The sequence below is a fragment of the Rhinatrema bivittatum genome, chromosome 5, assembly GCF_901001135.1.
Source record: "Rhinatrema bivittatum chromosome 5, aRhiBiv1.1, whole genome shotgun sequence".
Classification (NCBI taxonomy): domain Eukaryota; kingdom Metazoa; phylum Chordata; class Amphibia; order Gymnophiona; family Rhinatrematidae; genus Rhinatrema; species Rhinatrema bivittatum.
The window spans coordinates 66,146,446-66,161,706 of record NC_042619.1 but is presented as its reverse complement, the minus strand read 5'-3'; the positions used below and the strand labels follow the sequence as shown (position 1 = coordinate 66,161,706).

Sequence of the window (15,261 nt, the reverse complement as noted above, 5' to 3'; positions counted from 1 at the left end):
GGGCATTGGAAGCAGCCCCCCCCGGCCCCTATCAAATTGGACCGATGGACATTCATGTTTTCCGAGGGTCGAAACCGCTGGAGCCTGAGTCGCTGGGAGGGGAGCAAGAAAGAGAATTACTGCTCTCTCCTCTGACTCGTCGATCTTCTCACCCGGCATTCGGATTCCCCCGCTGAATTCTGCAATGACGACAGCATTAACTCTGGATGGGGTGGAAATGCAGGCAGGTGTAGCTCAATGGCTTTACTCCTCACATTCTGCGGAGATATTAGCTACAGCCCAAGACGGTCAGGCTCTCGATACCACCAACCACCAGCTGGGAGCTATGCTTGGGAACAGACCTACAGACGACGGACCAAGAGTAATTTTTCTCAAGACTCAGGTTTGGAGGCTCCGGGCTTCAATATTGCTTCTATATTGGTCAGACCCTCTCATATAACATTAGAATCGATTTGGGATGCCATAGAAGCTCTGGGGAAAGTAATATCATCCCCATTTAAACCAGTAGAAGCCAAAATTGTGGATATGGGAACTAGATTATCTACTCTGGAAGTATTTAAAGTACAGAGGATTTTATTGATACTAATAAGATTGAAATAGAGTCTGTAAAGGCTCTACAAGCCTCTGATATTAAGGAGAACTCCCAACTATCTCTTAAAATGGAAAATCTGGAAAATGTAGTAAGAAATCAAACTTTCATAAACTTTCCAAAAAGCTCCTTGATTACTCCAAAGGATATGCTTAAAAAGTATTTTTTGGAAATCTTGAATATTTCTGATCAGGCTTTACCACCCATTGCCAAAGCATTTTATGTACCGAATATGAGAAGATGTTTATCTTTACCATCTCTTTACCAAGCCATTAATAATATCGCACCTTTATCACTACTAACTCCACTTCGTCCACATTTATCCTCCAGACCCATCAGAAATGCCTACAAAGGCACACTAGTCGCAGCTCCAGTTAAATCAACACTAAGAAAAAGAGCACTCTCATCTGCGGGACCCCATCAATGGAATGATCTCCCTCCAGACCTACGCCTCGAACCCAGTCTACCAGAGTTCAAGAAAAGGTTAAAAACCTGGCTCTTTAGGCAGGCTTTCCAATTACCAGAGTGTAACTAAGCTCCTCCTCCTGACTCTCAGATCCTTCAGATCCTTTCATTATATTCTGGTATAATATTATATTCTGGTATAATGTTTTGTAGCCCGGTTGTTGCTACTAAAGTTCTTTGTAAAAAGTTGAACACACACTCTGTTTAATATCAATTGTTAACTATTATGGTTCTATGTTTCTTGTAATAAGCCCAGGGTGGAACATCCCATCCAGGGTATCTTATTGTTTAATGTAAACCGGACTGATTTGTATAGTATACAGGAATTCCGGTATATAAAAATTAAAAATAAATAAATAAATAAATAAATCTCAACAAGAGCCTGCTCTGAAAATGGATAATTTATCAGCAATTTTGGAGCAATCAATTTCTGAAGAAATTTCTTCGGCTACCCTTGTGGCTACCTTACTCCTCGAGCCGGATAGGGATTGGGTCTTGCGCCTTTTCTTTAGGCATAAGTCTGAGCATTTTCATTATCTACATGGGAGCGTTTTCCCTGATGTTGCAAAACAGACTCAGAAACGACACCAACAATTTTTGACATTGAAGCCTAGAGCCTTACAAACTGGGGCGATGTTCTTTTTGAAGTTCCCATCTAAATGTTGTATCAAATATAAGGGAAATTCATATGTATTTTTTCAACCTGCACAATTGTCTTTATTTCTTGCAGATAAACAACCATTTGAATAATGTACCTTGCTAGACTTCCATAACTGTTATTACAGCGTAAGAGTCCTAATAACTGACACTGTCGATCGTTATTCTTGTTATGGGAGTCTCTGTTTAGTGGACCCTTGGGCCGACCTGCTGGAGACGGGGAAAGATGGTCAAAGTCTCTAGTGAGTAGCAGGCCGGGAGGCAAATGTTCAAGCAGGACGTAGATGCTCTTCACCCTGGAAGCTGGTACTCCCCCGGGAGGAGCCCGTAGGAGCCCAACCGCTGGGACTTAGTTGGCTTCACCCTTGGAAGCCGAAGCCCCCCCGGAAGGAGCCCGTAGGGGCCTGGCTGCTGGGACTTAGGCAGGCTGTGGATCAGGACAGGTAACTGGAACCAGACTAAGACAGTAGCAATACTGTAACTGGGTTCGGGTTCTGGAACCAGACAGGAACTGTAGCGAGACTCGGGTACTGGAACCAGACAGGAACTGTAGCGAGACTCGGGTACTGGGACCAGGCAGGAACAGCAGCAGGCACCGGGTACTGGGACCAGGCAGGAGCTGTAGCAGGATTCAGGTACTGGAACCAGGCGATAACTGTAGCAGGCGGACTGGGGCCAACCGGGTACTGTAGCAGGCTGGCAGGAACCAAACCGGTACTGAGCAGGAAGTTCGAACCAGTAGGTACTGTAGCAACCAAGCAAGCACGAACCAGCCGGTACTGTAGCAAGTGAGCAGGAGCCGGCAGGTACTGTAGCAAGCAAGCATGAACCAGCAGGTACTGTAGCAAGTGAGCAGGAACCAGCAGGAACTGTAGCAGGCAGGCAGGAACCAAGCAGGTACTGTAGCAGGTACGGAATGACGAAGCAAGGCGAGTCACTCCGGGGCACAGCGCAACAGGAAACCAGGAGGCTAACCCGTTGCAAGGCAAAGACTGGATGACCGCGGCCGGCTTATCAAGGCCGCGGCGTCTGACGTCAGAAGTTGGGCGGAGTCACCACTGGCGGGAAACGGCCTAGAAAAGCGCCCAAGTGGCACGCGCGCGCGTCTAGGAGCCAGGCGTCCATGGGAGGGCTTGCAGCGGCACAGCCCCAGCGGGGACGCCGCCCACCAGGCTGCAAACCAGGCCTCTGGAAGCGGGAGCAGGTCCGGGAACCCAAAGGTAAGGGCCTGGCCGCGGTGCTCACGGCCAGAACCGCAACAATTCTGCTACCTTTTTACTTGTTTTAATTGTAATTTTACAATTGCTTGAAGTTGGATAATCCCCCCCTAGATAGAGGACTTGATACAAACTGGGCTATATAATTATGGTTTTTTTCCTTTATCTTTTCTTGTCATAAATATTTTTGTGCCTTTTTTGGATTTTCTAATACAAAGAACTGTCTTGTTATTGTATCCTGAAATTGAATAAAATATAAATTAAAAAAAAAAAAAAGAACAAGAAAAAATAAAGCGAAGAGCATCAAAATGATAAAAGGGATGGATTGGCTCCCTTATGAAGAAAGGTTAAATAGGTTAGGGTTCTTCAGCATAGAGAAGAAACAATAAGATGGGATATAATAGAGCAGGGGTGGCCAACTCCAGTCCTCAAGATTCACAAAGAGGCCTGGTTTTCAGGATCCCCACAATGAATATGTATGAAATAGATTTGAATGCAATGAAGGCAGTGTGCAAATCTATCTTAAGCATTTTCATTGTGGATATCCTGAAAACCTGGCCTGTTTGTGGATCTTAAGGACTGGTGTTACGCCAACCCTGTTACAGAGGTTTAAAAAATCATGAGTAAAGTAGAACAGGTAAATAGGAAAGTTGGTCCTTACCTGCTAATTTTCATTCCTGTAGTACCACGGATCAGTCCAGTGGGTTGAGCCTCCTGTCCAGCAGATGGAGACAGGACAGAGCCTACCCTGCATCCCTTCAGTATAAACATTATCAAAGCAGATAAATAAAAGTATAACTAAACGTAGATCAAGCAAGCAACAAGGAACTGGTAATTTGAACAATTCGAAACTCTGTATATAATCACTCTTACATATATATCCTTATTCATCTAGGAGATGCTTCCGGTGCCTTAAAGTTATGATAGGAAGTCAAGGCATCCAATAAACTGCAAAGAAAAGAACTTCGAGCGGACGTCGCAGAGAATGCACGGGAGGGAGTCTGGACTGATCCGTGGTACTACAGGAAAGAAAATTGGCAGGAAAGGACCAATTTTCCTTTCCCTGTAGATACCCGGATCAGTCCAGACTGTGGGATGTACCAAAGCTTCCCTAAACAGGGTGGGACCGAGACAGTCCCACTCGAAGCACCTGTCTTCCGAAGAAGCCAAAAACTGGCGCCTGCACATCAAGGCGGTAATGACGAGCAAAAGTATGCAGAGACTTCCAAGTAGCTGCTCTGCAGATTTCCTGCGGAGAAACCGACTGACTCTCCGCCCAAGAAGTAGCCTGTGAACGCAAAGAGTGGGTCTTTAAGCCATCCGGAACCCTCTGGCCCTGACAGATATATGCCGATGCAATCGCCTCCTTTAGCCAGCGAGCAATCGTAGCCTGAGAAGCCTTGTTTCCTCTATTTGGGCCACTCCATAAGACAAATAGATGATCAGAGACCCGAAAATCGTTTGTGACCTGCAAGTATCGCAGCAGTACCCGTTTTACATCAAGGCGCCGCAGGTCTCCTCCAGTTGTGTTTGCAATGTCCTCAGGAGAGAAAGCAGGAAGTTCAACCGACTGATTGACGTGAAAAGAAGAGACAACCTTCGGCAAGAACAACGGTACCTTTCTCCGTTTTTCTGAATCAGAAAAACGGAGAAAGGGTTCCTTACAAGACAAAGCTTGGAGCTCTGACACCCTCCTGGCGGAACAGATAGACATGAGAAAAACTGCCTTAAGAGTTAGATCCTTAAGCGTGGCTCGCCGGAGGGGTTCAAAGGGTGCCTCACAAAGGACCCGAAACACCAAGTTAAGGCTCCACGAAGGACAAGTAGGTTAGACCGGTGGATTCAAATGCTTGGTCCCCTTGAGGAAACAAATGACATCCGGATAAGCCGCCACAGCATAACCATCGATACTGCCCAAGAGGGAGCCAAGTGTGCAGACCTGTACCCGTAAAGAGTTGAAAGACAGCCCCTTGGAAAGGCCAATCTGGAGAAAAGAGAGGACTTGGGAGACCGGAGCCTTGCGTGCCGACACTCCGGACTCAGCACACCCAGTCTCAAAAACTCTCCAAACCCGGACGTAAGTGAGAGAGGGAGAGGGCTTACGGGCTCACAACACAATGGATATAACTTCTTCTTTATATCCCTTCTTTCTTAGTCGCTGCCGTTCAAAATCCAGGCCGCTAGACAGAAGCGATCTGCCTGATCGAAAAATACTGGACCCTGCCGGAGAAGGCATGGCAGGTGGCCAAGATGAAGAGGACCATCCGTCGCAAGGTTCACCAGATCTGCATACCACTGTCTGCGGAGCCACGAGAATGATGGGTCCCCGATGAAGTTCTATTCTTCTGAGTACTTTTCCCACCAGAGGCCAAGGGAGGAAGATGTTTAGGAGATCGTTGTGAGGCCAGGGAAGAACCAGGGCATCCACTCCTTCCAAGCAGTGCTCCCTTCTGCGGCTGAAGAATCTGGGAGCTCTTGCATTGTTCAGAGGAGCAATCAGGTCTAAGTGGGGGGGGGGACACCCCACCTGCAGACAATCAGCTCCATTGCTCCGTCGGACAACTCCCATTCTCCGGGGTCCAGACACTGCGGACTGAGGAAATCGGCTTGAACATTCTCCTTCCCCGCAATGTGGGAAGCTTCCAAGCGATCCAGGTAATGCTCCGTCCAGGTGAACAGCTTGCTGGCCTCCAGAGCCACCAGGCGACTTCTGGAGCCCCCCTGCCCATTGATATAGGCTACCGTGGTGGCATTGTCCGAGAGTACCCACACCACCTTGTGACGGATCAGAGGAAGAAATATCTTGAGTGCCAGATGGACCACTCTAGCCTCCAGGCGATTGATGTGCCAGCGGGATTGGACTGGGGACCAGTATCCCTGTGTAGACTGAGTTTGGCATACAGCTCCACAGCTGGAGAGGATGGTGACAATCATAACAATGATCCACTGAGGAGTCTGTAGGGGCATCCCCTTCAGGAGGTGAGCGAGCGAGAGCCACCATTGCATGTCGGCGATGGTAGAGTCAGAGAGTGGGAGGGGCGTCCGAAACTGCTCCGACACCGGCTTCCAGCGGGACAGCAAAACTTTCTGTAATGGACAAATATGCGCAAAAGCCCAAGGAACCAGATCGATAGTGGAAGCCATGGATCCCAGAACCTGAAGGTAATCCCAGGCCGTGGGTAGCGAGAGAGAGAGAAAGTTGCGCACTTGATCCATAAGTCTGAGCGCCCGAGAGTCCGGCAGAAAGACTTTGCTGACCCGGGCGTCAAAGCATGCTCCCAGAAATTCCAGAACCTGGGAGGGCTGTAGATTGCTCTTGGAAAAGTTGACTATCCACCCGAGGGAGGATAGGAAGGCCAAGACTCTGTCGACCACCAACCTGCAGAGATTCGCCTACTTGGCTCGGATGAGCCAATCGTCCAGGTAAGGGTGGACCAGGACTCCTTCCCGATGGAGAGTGGCTACCACCACCACCATGACCTTGGTAAAAGTGCATGGCGCGGTGGTGAGGTCGAACGGGAGCGCCCGGAACTGGAAGTGTTGCCACAGAATATTGAAACTGAGATACTTCTGATGGTCACGGTGTATCGGGATGTGCAGGTAAGCCTCCATTAAGTCGAGTGAGACTAGATATTCGCCCGAGCGAACCGCCGCTATCACCACCCTCAGGGCCTCCATTCGAAAATGGGAACCTTGAGAGCCCGGCTGACTCGCTTGAGATCTAGGATTGGATGGAACGAACCGTCCTTTTTGGGAACGATGACGTAGATGGAATACTGGCCGGACCCTTGTTCCTCCACTGGGACTGGAACTATGGCACCGAGCTCTTGTAGCCTGCCAAGAGTCTGGTCGACAGCTGGCCACTTCCGGCTTCCGCAGGGAGAGATTATGTGAAGATCCGGTAGGTCCCAAGCAAATTCTAATGCGTAACCTTTCTCTATCATGTCTAGGACCCACTGATCTGTCGTAATCTTGACCCATTCCTCGAGATACAGGGATAGCCGTCCACCTACGTTTGGAACGGAGGAATGGGCCGGCCGTATCTCATTGTGGAGAGGACTTTGTGGTCGAGTGCTATGGGTTGGCATCCCGGAAGGGACGACGGCCACGAAAGGAATGAGACCAAGCGCGGGGATCTTGGAAAAGATCCCCGTGCTCTGCTATTATACCAACGCTGACTTCTAAAGCGAGAGCGCGAAGGAAAGAAAGATCTAGACTGCTTTGGGCAGTCTTCCGGCAGCTTATGAATCTTGTTCTCTCCCAAGGACTTAATAAGCTGTTCAAGGTCCTCACCAAAAAGCAACTTACCCTTGAAGGGAAGCGTGCCCAACTGCGACTTGGAGGAGGAATTTGCAGCCCAATTGCAGAGCCAGAGGAGACGTCTGGCTGATACTGTGGAAACCATAGCCCTGGCTTGCACTCGGAGCAAATCGTAAAGGGCATCAGCCCCATACTCCACTGCTGCCTCTAGCCTTTCTGCCTGCTCCGCCTCTGCAGACGGGAGGTCCTGGGTGCTGAGCAATTGTTGACCCCACCTGAGGCTTGCCCGCTGCATGAGACTGCTGCACACTGTCGCCCGGACTGCTAAAGCCAAGACTTCAAAGATGCGCTTAAAATAAAGCTCGAGTTTGCAGTCCTGAACATTCTTCAATGCCATGGCTCCCACCACCGGGATGGTGGTGTGTTTGGTATTAGTGGAGATGGAGGAATCCACTTTGGGAACTTTAATCATCTCTAAGCGGTCATCAGGGAGGGGAAAGAGCTTGTCCATTGCACAACCCACTCGGAGCCCACCAGGCCTCAGAGACTCCCATTCCCAAAGGAGCAGCAGCTTGTGCATAGGGAATGAACGTGGAGGAGCCCTAAGTCCCGCCAGTAATTACAGAGGCTGTAACGGTATCCTCAGGTTGCACCTCAATTCCCAGCTCCTGCAAAATAAAGGGAATGAGTGGATCCAGCTCTTCCCTTTGGAACAAACGGAGCACTCGCGGGTCATCACCCTTGAGTGGAGGACCTGGGAGCAGCAAATCAGAATCCTGGTCAGGATCAGGGACCGTGGATGGCTGAGGGGGGTCCGGGGAGGGATGGACCCCCGGCACCACCCTGACCCTAATGGAGCCCTGCCCATCTGGCACCACAGGAGGCTGCGGAGTAGGCATCTGAGGGATTTTCGCAGGAGGGGGACCTGGAGGGGGTTCATCCTCTTCCTGCAGGCTAGCCAAATAGGATTTGTCCATTAAAAGCACAAACTCTGTAGAAAAATGAGGCCTTGCCTTCCCGGGAAGCAGGGGAGGGGGGGGGAGGAAGGGCAGTGATGTCCTCTGGGGAATGCATGGGACTTAAATCAGGGGGAGAAATATGGGCATCAGGCTCTCCTCCTTCCTGCAGCCCCGATTCAGCAGAGAAACTTGCTCCCAAAATGTATGCCGTTCCTGCGGTTTGCCATGCAGGGAACAGCCTGGCCACGCAGTGAGAAGCCCGACTCCGGGTCGCTGGTCTCCGGGTGAGGAGGGGCCCTCCCCACCCGGAGCAAAGCCCATCGCTGGAGAGCCACGAGGCAGGCTCCCCGCAGGCGAGGCACACATTTGAGTGCGGCATGATCAAAGAACAGAGCCGCCGTGGAGGAGACAAACAGCTGAGCTGTACTGCCCCGGTGAGTGAATGCAGGCGAACGAACCCTGCTCGCTACCCTCCTTGAAGCAAAGCAGGGGTAATAGAAAGGCTGCCTTGCTGCCAAAATCGCTCTCAATTTAATTATTTATTTATTTATTTATTTTTCAAGCAATTGCAGAGGAATGAGCTTCTCTGCCAGGAGACCCGTGGAATTAAACATCTCGGGTTCAAAGCAGCCAGATAAGGGGAGTGACTGGACCACCAGTATCGCCCCAAACAATCAGGTCACTGGGAAAGGGAGCCTAGGCTGAGTAATCAAGGGGCAAGCCCCCCTAGACCCCCAGAAGAGCGAGGAGACAGAACTGTCTCCATGAAAGTAAACAGAGATTCCCTTTTTTTTTTTTTAATTTTAGCAAAGATATGTAAATCTTGCTTGATCTTGCCAAACTATTAGGAGAAAACCCCCACAGGGAATGGAAAATAAGGAAGAAAGGGAACCGCAGGTTCAGCTGCCTGCATCTGCTGGAAACCGACAAATACTGAAGGGATGCAGGGTAGGCTCTGTCCTGATATAGGATACCCTTTCAGTTTTTGTCTGTCTCCATCTGCTGGACAGGAGGCTCAACCCACTGTCTGGACTGATCCGGGTACATACAGGGAAAGGAGACAATTATTAATCTTTCAGGATCTAATGAAATAAGACATGAGTAAAAAAGCATACGCTGAATTTCAGCACACATTTTTTTACTCACAAGTATGAGGCAGTGCCCCTAGTGTTCCCCTATTTACCTATGCAGGACCAGGCTAGAGGGTGGAAAGAGAGGAAAGAGAAAGTGATAATGGTAGAGGAAGGAAGAAGAGGGACATTGATGATGCCAGAGGCTGAGGGAGAGGGGTGGAGGAAGAGGGAAGGAGATGATCCCAGGGTACAGAGGGAGAGGGGTGGAGGCAAAGAGAAGGTGATGATGATGCCAAGGGGGTGAGGGAAAGGGATGAAGGTAGAGGGAAGAAGATGATGGCAGAGGGAGAAGGAAGGTGATGATGATATGAGGAGGTGAGGAATGGTGGTGATGATGCCTGGGGGTGGGGAAAAGGGATGCAGAGAGACTGAAGGTGATTATGATGCTAGGGCTGGGGTAGAAGGATGGAGGGAGAGGGAAGGTGATAGTGATGATGCCAGAGGTGAAGAGGAAAGAGAGAGAAGATGTTGATAATGCCAGGGGGTGGAAGCGAGGAGTAGAAGGAAAGGGAGGGTAGTGATGATAATGATGATGTAAGGAATGAGGCAGTGGAGAGAGACAGTGATAATGCCAAGGGGTGCAGGAGAGTGGTCAAAGGAAAGGGAAGGTGATGAAAATGCAAATGTGGGAGAAGAGGTGGTAGGAGAAGTGGTGGGATAGAAAAGGTGATGATGTCAGGGAGTGGGGAGAGGGGTAGAAGGAAAGGGAAGCTGGTGACTATGATGCCAGGGGTTAGGAGGTGGAGAGAAACGGTGATGCTGATACCGGGGAGTGAGAGAGAGGGAAGATGATGATAATTTGAGGGAGGGGAAGAGATGGTGGGAGAGGGAAGGTGATGATGATGATGCCAGGGGGGTGGGGGATAGGGAAGGGAAGATGATGATGATGTCATGGAACAGGCATGATTATGATGCTAGGGGAAGAGGGAAGGGAGAAGATGATGATACTTAGGTGGAGAGGGAAAAGAAGAGAAGAGAAAGTGATGATGGGGAAGTGGGTGGTGTACCACAACAAAGTGACTTGAGTGCCAGGTGTGCCACAAAACAAAAAAGGTTGGGAACCACTGGTATAAATAATGTTCTGCACAGACAAAATGTCAAAATTATGAGCAAAAATGTGTTTAAAAAAAACTGCACAAAACAGCTAGTGTAAAAGTTGTACACACAAAATATGAGTTAGGAGCATAAAAGAGTATGTTAGTCCTATAAGTAAGGAGTACAACAGAAGCATGATAGTCCCAATACTAACAGGTATTTGCCAGGTTCTTGTAGCCTGGTTTGGCCTCTGTTGGAAACAGGATGCTGGGCTTGATGGACCCTTGGTCTGACCCAGCATGGCAATTTCTTATGTTCTTAGTAGATTTAAAACAAACTTTTAGTTAGATATGACACAATTCAGATACAAATGTCTGACCACACACATTTGTTTATTCCAACAAAAGCACTAATAAACCAATCTTACGGGCCGATGCAGTAAAGTGCGCTCAGGGTGAGCGCACTGTTAGCCCCCATTTGGCCGCACGTTTTTGACGCGCTAATTTTACCCCTTATACAGTGCAAAACGCGCGGCCAACCCCCCCCCCCCCCCCCCCGAAACTAATAGCACCCGCAACATGCAAATACATGTTGATGGGCCTATTAGTTATTCCCACGCGATACAGAAAGTAAAATGTGCAGCAAAGCCGCACATTTTACTTTCAGAAATTAATGCCTGCCAAAGACAGGCGTTAATTTCGGCCGGCACCAGGGCGGCATTCCTCTGCGTTGCTATCAGATCCATATGAGGCATGCCCCATCTGTGAGAGATAAGGTCCATGGCATTGACCGATAGCGACTGAGAAAATCCACTTCCATATTGTCAGACCTCGCAATGTGAGATGTCACTATCAGCGCCAGATGCTGCTTTGCCCAGGCCATCAGCATCTCTGCTTCCAGAGCCAATGGCCTACTCCTGGTTCCTCTCTGATGACGGTTGATGCAGGCCACCATCGTCACACCATCCGACAGGACCCTGACTGCCCAGTTGCGTAGAAGAGGAAGAAATCTCTCCAGAGCCAACCGCACCGTCCTGGTCTCTAGGCGACTGATCGACCAAGACGCTTCTTCGGCTGACCAGTCTCCCTGTACCGACTGAGCCTGACACACCACTCCCCAACCGGAGACACTGGCATTGGTAGTCACCAGCATCCACTGAGGCACCTCGAAGTCCACCCCACGCTCCAAATGGTGTCAGCCAAGCCACCACCAAAGACTGGACCTGGAGACGTCTGTAAGCGGTAGCGGAAGATGAAATTGCTCTGATAGCGGATTCCAGAGGGATAACCATACTTTCTATAGAGGTCTCATATGCACAAACGCCCACTGGACCAGTTCCAGGGATGAGGCCATGGAACTGAGTAACTGCAAGTAATCCCAGACCTTGCGTACCCTGGTGTCCAGCAAGTTCCAAACTTGCAGCTTGGACACCTGCTCCTGTGTTGGAAATGCCTTGCCCACACAGGTATCGAAGCACGCACCTAAGAACTCCAGAACCTGTGAAGGGGAAAGATGGCTCTAGGGATCTCGAGCGGCGGAGAACCATCTCCACTGCCTGCTTGCAAAGGACCATGGACTTCACCCAGATGAGCCAGTCTAGATATGGGTGCATTAGGACACCCTCTTTCTGAGGGCCACCGCTAATACAGAATTGTAGCTAGACTGAACGGAAGAGCATAAAACTGAAAATGATTCCTGATGATCATGAATCTGAGGTCCCTCTGATGATCTCGGTGGATCCCATTGTGTAGATACGCTTCCATTAAGTCCAGAGAAGCCAAGAATTCCCCGCTCCGCACCGTAGCTATGACAGACCTGAGAATCTCCATCCGAAAACGGGGGACTTTGCGAACCACATTGACCTTCTTTAAATCCAGAATTGGACGAAAGGTTCCTTCCTTCTTCGGAAGCATGAAGTAAATGGAATACCTTCCTGTCCCCTGTTCCTCTCAGGGAACGGGAATGGTGGTACCCAACATTCTCAGTCTCTGGATGGTCTACAGAATGATGACTTTCTTTGCTGACGAAGTACAGGGGGATACCATAAATAGGTCAGTTTGCGGGTAAGCAAATTCTAATGCATAACCTCATTCTATCATGCTTAGAATCCACTGGTCCGACATGATTTTGACACACTCCTCGTAAAAAAGAGTCAACCGACCCCCAATAGCCAAGACCGAAGAGTGGGCTGGCCTCAACTCAGTGTGAGTATTTGCACCGCTAGGCCCCTGGCCGGAGCCATCTCAGTTCACTCTGCAGTCATGAAAGGACTGAAGCCAAGACTGCGACCTCCCCAAGGTCTGTCTCTGTCCTGCACTTGGAGCTCTGCTCTGACGGAAATGCCATTGGCCTCAAAAAACAAGAGCAAACTGGAAATATCCTTTGGACCCTTTAGGCTTGACCTTCGGGAGCCTGAGCACCTTATGATCTCCGAGCTGTTTTATCAGCTGTTCCAAGTCTTCCCCAAAAAGGAATTGCCCTTGAAGGGGAGTGCACCAAGCTGAGCCTTCAACAAAACATCCGCTGACCAGTTGCACAGCCACAAGAGCCTCCTGGTCGAGACCACAGACACCACTGTTTAGAAGAGGTCTGAATAAGATCATATAAAGTGTCGGCCCCATAAACCATCACTGCTTCTAAGCACTCCGCTTGTTCAGATTCCTGGGATAAAATAGGTCTGGAACTCGGGAACTGCTGCACCCAAGGCAGACTTGCCTGAAGCATAAAACTGCTACTTACAGCTGCCCAGATGCCCAGAGCAGAAACCTCAAAAATCTTCTTGAGATGCACTTCAAGCTTCCTATCCAGGAGATCCTTCAGAGCAGACATAGAAGCCTCCACCTTTGGCACCCGCAAGAGCTCCAAAGTTTCTTCAGGAAAGGGATAAAGCTTGTCCATAGACCTACTAACTTTAAGACCTCTCTCAGGAGTATCCCACTCCCTGACGATCAGTTGTTTAACCATTCTATGGAAAGGAAAAGTTCTGGCAGGGCCCCTCCCTGGCCTCATATGGGTTCAAATCGGCCAGCAATAGCACTTGTGGGAGATTCCTTCCCCCTGTCGCACTCTCCTCAGTCGGCAAAAGATTTCAAAATGGCCGCCGTTCCCGCACTGAGCAGGAACGGGCCAGCCTCATCTCCCAGAGCAGCCGGCAGCCTATCAGTGCCACGCTGCTTCATCAATGCCGGTGCAGCTGCCCGCAACAAACCCTCCCCTCCGGGGAGACAGCAGGAGCATCGGCCAGCCTTGGGGAACCGTGCAGAACACTCCCCACATGAATCACATTGCCTCCGTCGCGACATGGCCCAGCGCGAAAATGGACCATGTGGCAGCGCCTGAATAAACAAAATCTCTCTGGGATCGAAAGCCAAGCAACCGGCTCAAGTGCTTTACCTCCGACTGCTGCCAAAGACTAGAAAGATAATCTCAAGCACCAGCACAGAAAGCAAACACAAACCCCTTCTGTTCTCTTTTCTTGTGTTTTTTGTTTGTTTGTTTTTTTTTAATAGACTAAACTTTACAAACAAGCAAACAAATGAATACTTCCCTGCAGAAGGGTGACAAAGGCTTCTCCAGATCCTGAGGGGCAGGGAGCCGGACCACCAGCTGTCACCCTCAGGGCTTCCACTCAAGCAATTTGGGGTCCCCAAACCCTGCTCGTTTGACCCACCAGGACCTGCCAACCCCTTGGGAGGGAAGATGCCAATATAAAAGTTTCTTTTTAAACTATCCTACTCTATACCCAGGTACTCTATATCCAGGTACAGAACGCAGGTTTTGCACTACCTCCATCTGCTGGAGACAGAAAAATACTGAAGTGATGCAGGTGGCACACCGGGTTAAGAGGCGGTGCCTTCAGGAGTCTGGACTGATCTGGGTACGTACAAGGAATTAAGATTTTTTGGCAGCATGTGTTACCTTGAACAGCCAGAGGTTCATGTCTAGATCATGCCTTATTCTATTGTCATTTCATTCAATCAATTAATACAGTCTTATCTACAGCAAGTAAGCTGTAAAAATATACTTTTTAAAAATAATTTTATTACAAAAATATACATACATTAATTTGTTCTTAGTTGCTTCTAGTTCAGCAAACTCAGACCTCTTTTCCTTTATGGTCTGTGCACTCTTCTCCAAAGTTTCCTGTTGGCCTGTTTCAATATGATATCATCACTTGGCTTAAACTGTTCCCAACGAGCTTTAAATTTTTCTATTCTTGAAGATAAATCTGAGCTCGAGATATCACATTTGCTTTCATTATTTCAACCTGTAAACCAACAAAATTAAAGCAATTTATTTTATTTTACTCTGTACTGATTTAATGGGGTTTTTTTAAAATAAAATCAATTTAATCCAATAAATCAAAGTCCACTGCATCCCCTATATTGTCATACTTACCTGTTCTTTAACCATAAGTTGATGACTTTCCATCATTAATTCAAACTTATCCCATTTGGCTTTCAAATTGCTAATTGTTTCTAAACCACCACCTGCCACTGAACGTAGCAAACGGTTTTTGTCTTCAGCTTCTTGAAACAGTGGTAAAATCTATAAAAGAAGAATGTTCAAATAATTACAAATTATATGATATATACAGGCAAATAAATTATTTAAATCTAAAGGATACTATCTAATGAGGTGGTCCACCCAACTTAATAAAAAGACTCCTGAAGTCAACAACTTTTATAGCCTACATGCGATGCAGTATATGTAAAATCATTTGCACATTGCTATCTTGCCATCCTGTTACATACTGTGAAAGTTCATAGTTCAAGGACTACAATAAAAATTCATCTTTTGGAACCACCTTAAATTCTTCTTGGACTCACTAACAATTCCTTATACTGAATCATATCTACTATTTATTTATTAAAAATGTATAAACTGCCTAGCAACATTTCAGGTATGTGTGCTGTTCTTCCTTTATTTTAAAGTTGGTGTTAACA

At 48.4% G+C, this 15,261-nt stretch overlaps 1 protein-coding gene across 1 annotated transcript in view; it reads right to left on the bottom strand.

Moving 5' to 3' along the window:
• The window catches only part of DYNC2H1 (dynein cytoplasmic 2 heavy chain 1), a 1,848,033-nt gene that overhangs the window by 1,541,918 nt on the left and 290,854 nt on the right, over positions 1-15,261 (bottom strand). The window contains exon 21 of the mRNA XM_029602426.1: positions 14,714-14,863. Within this exon, the coding sequence (XP_029458286.1) occupies positions 14,714-14,863 (150 nt within the window). The remainder of the gene's footprint in view (positions 1-14,713; positions 14,864-15,261) is intronic.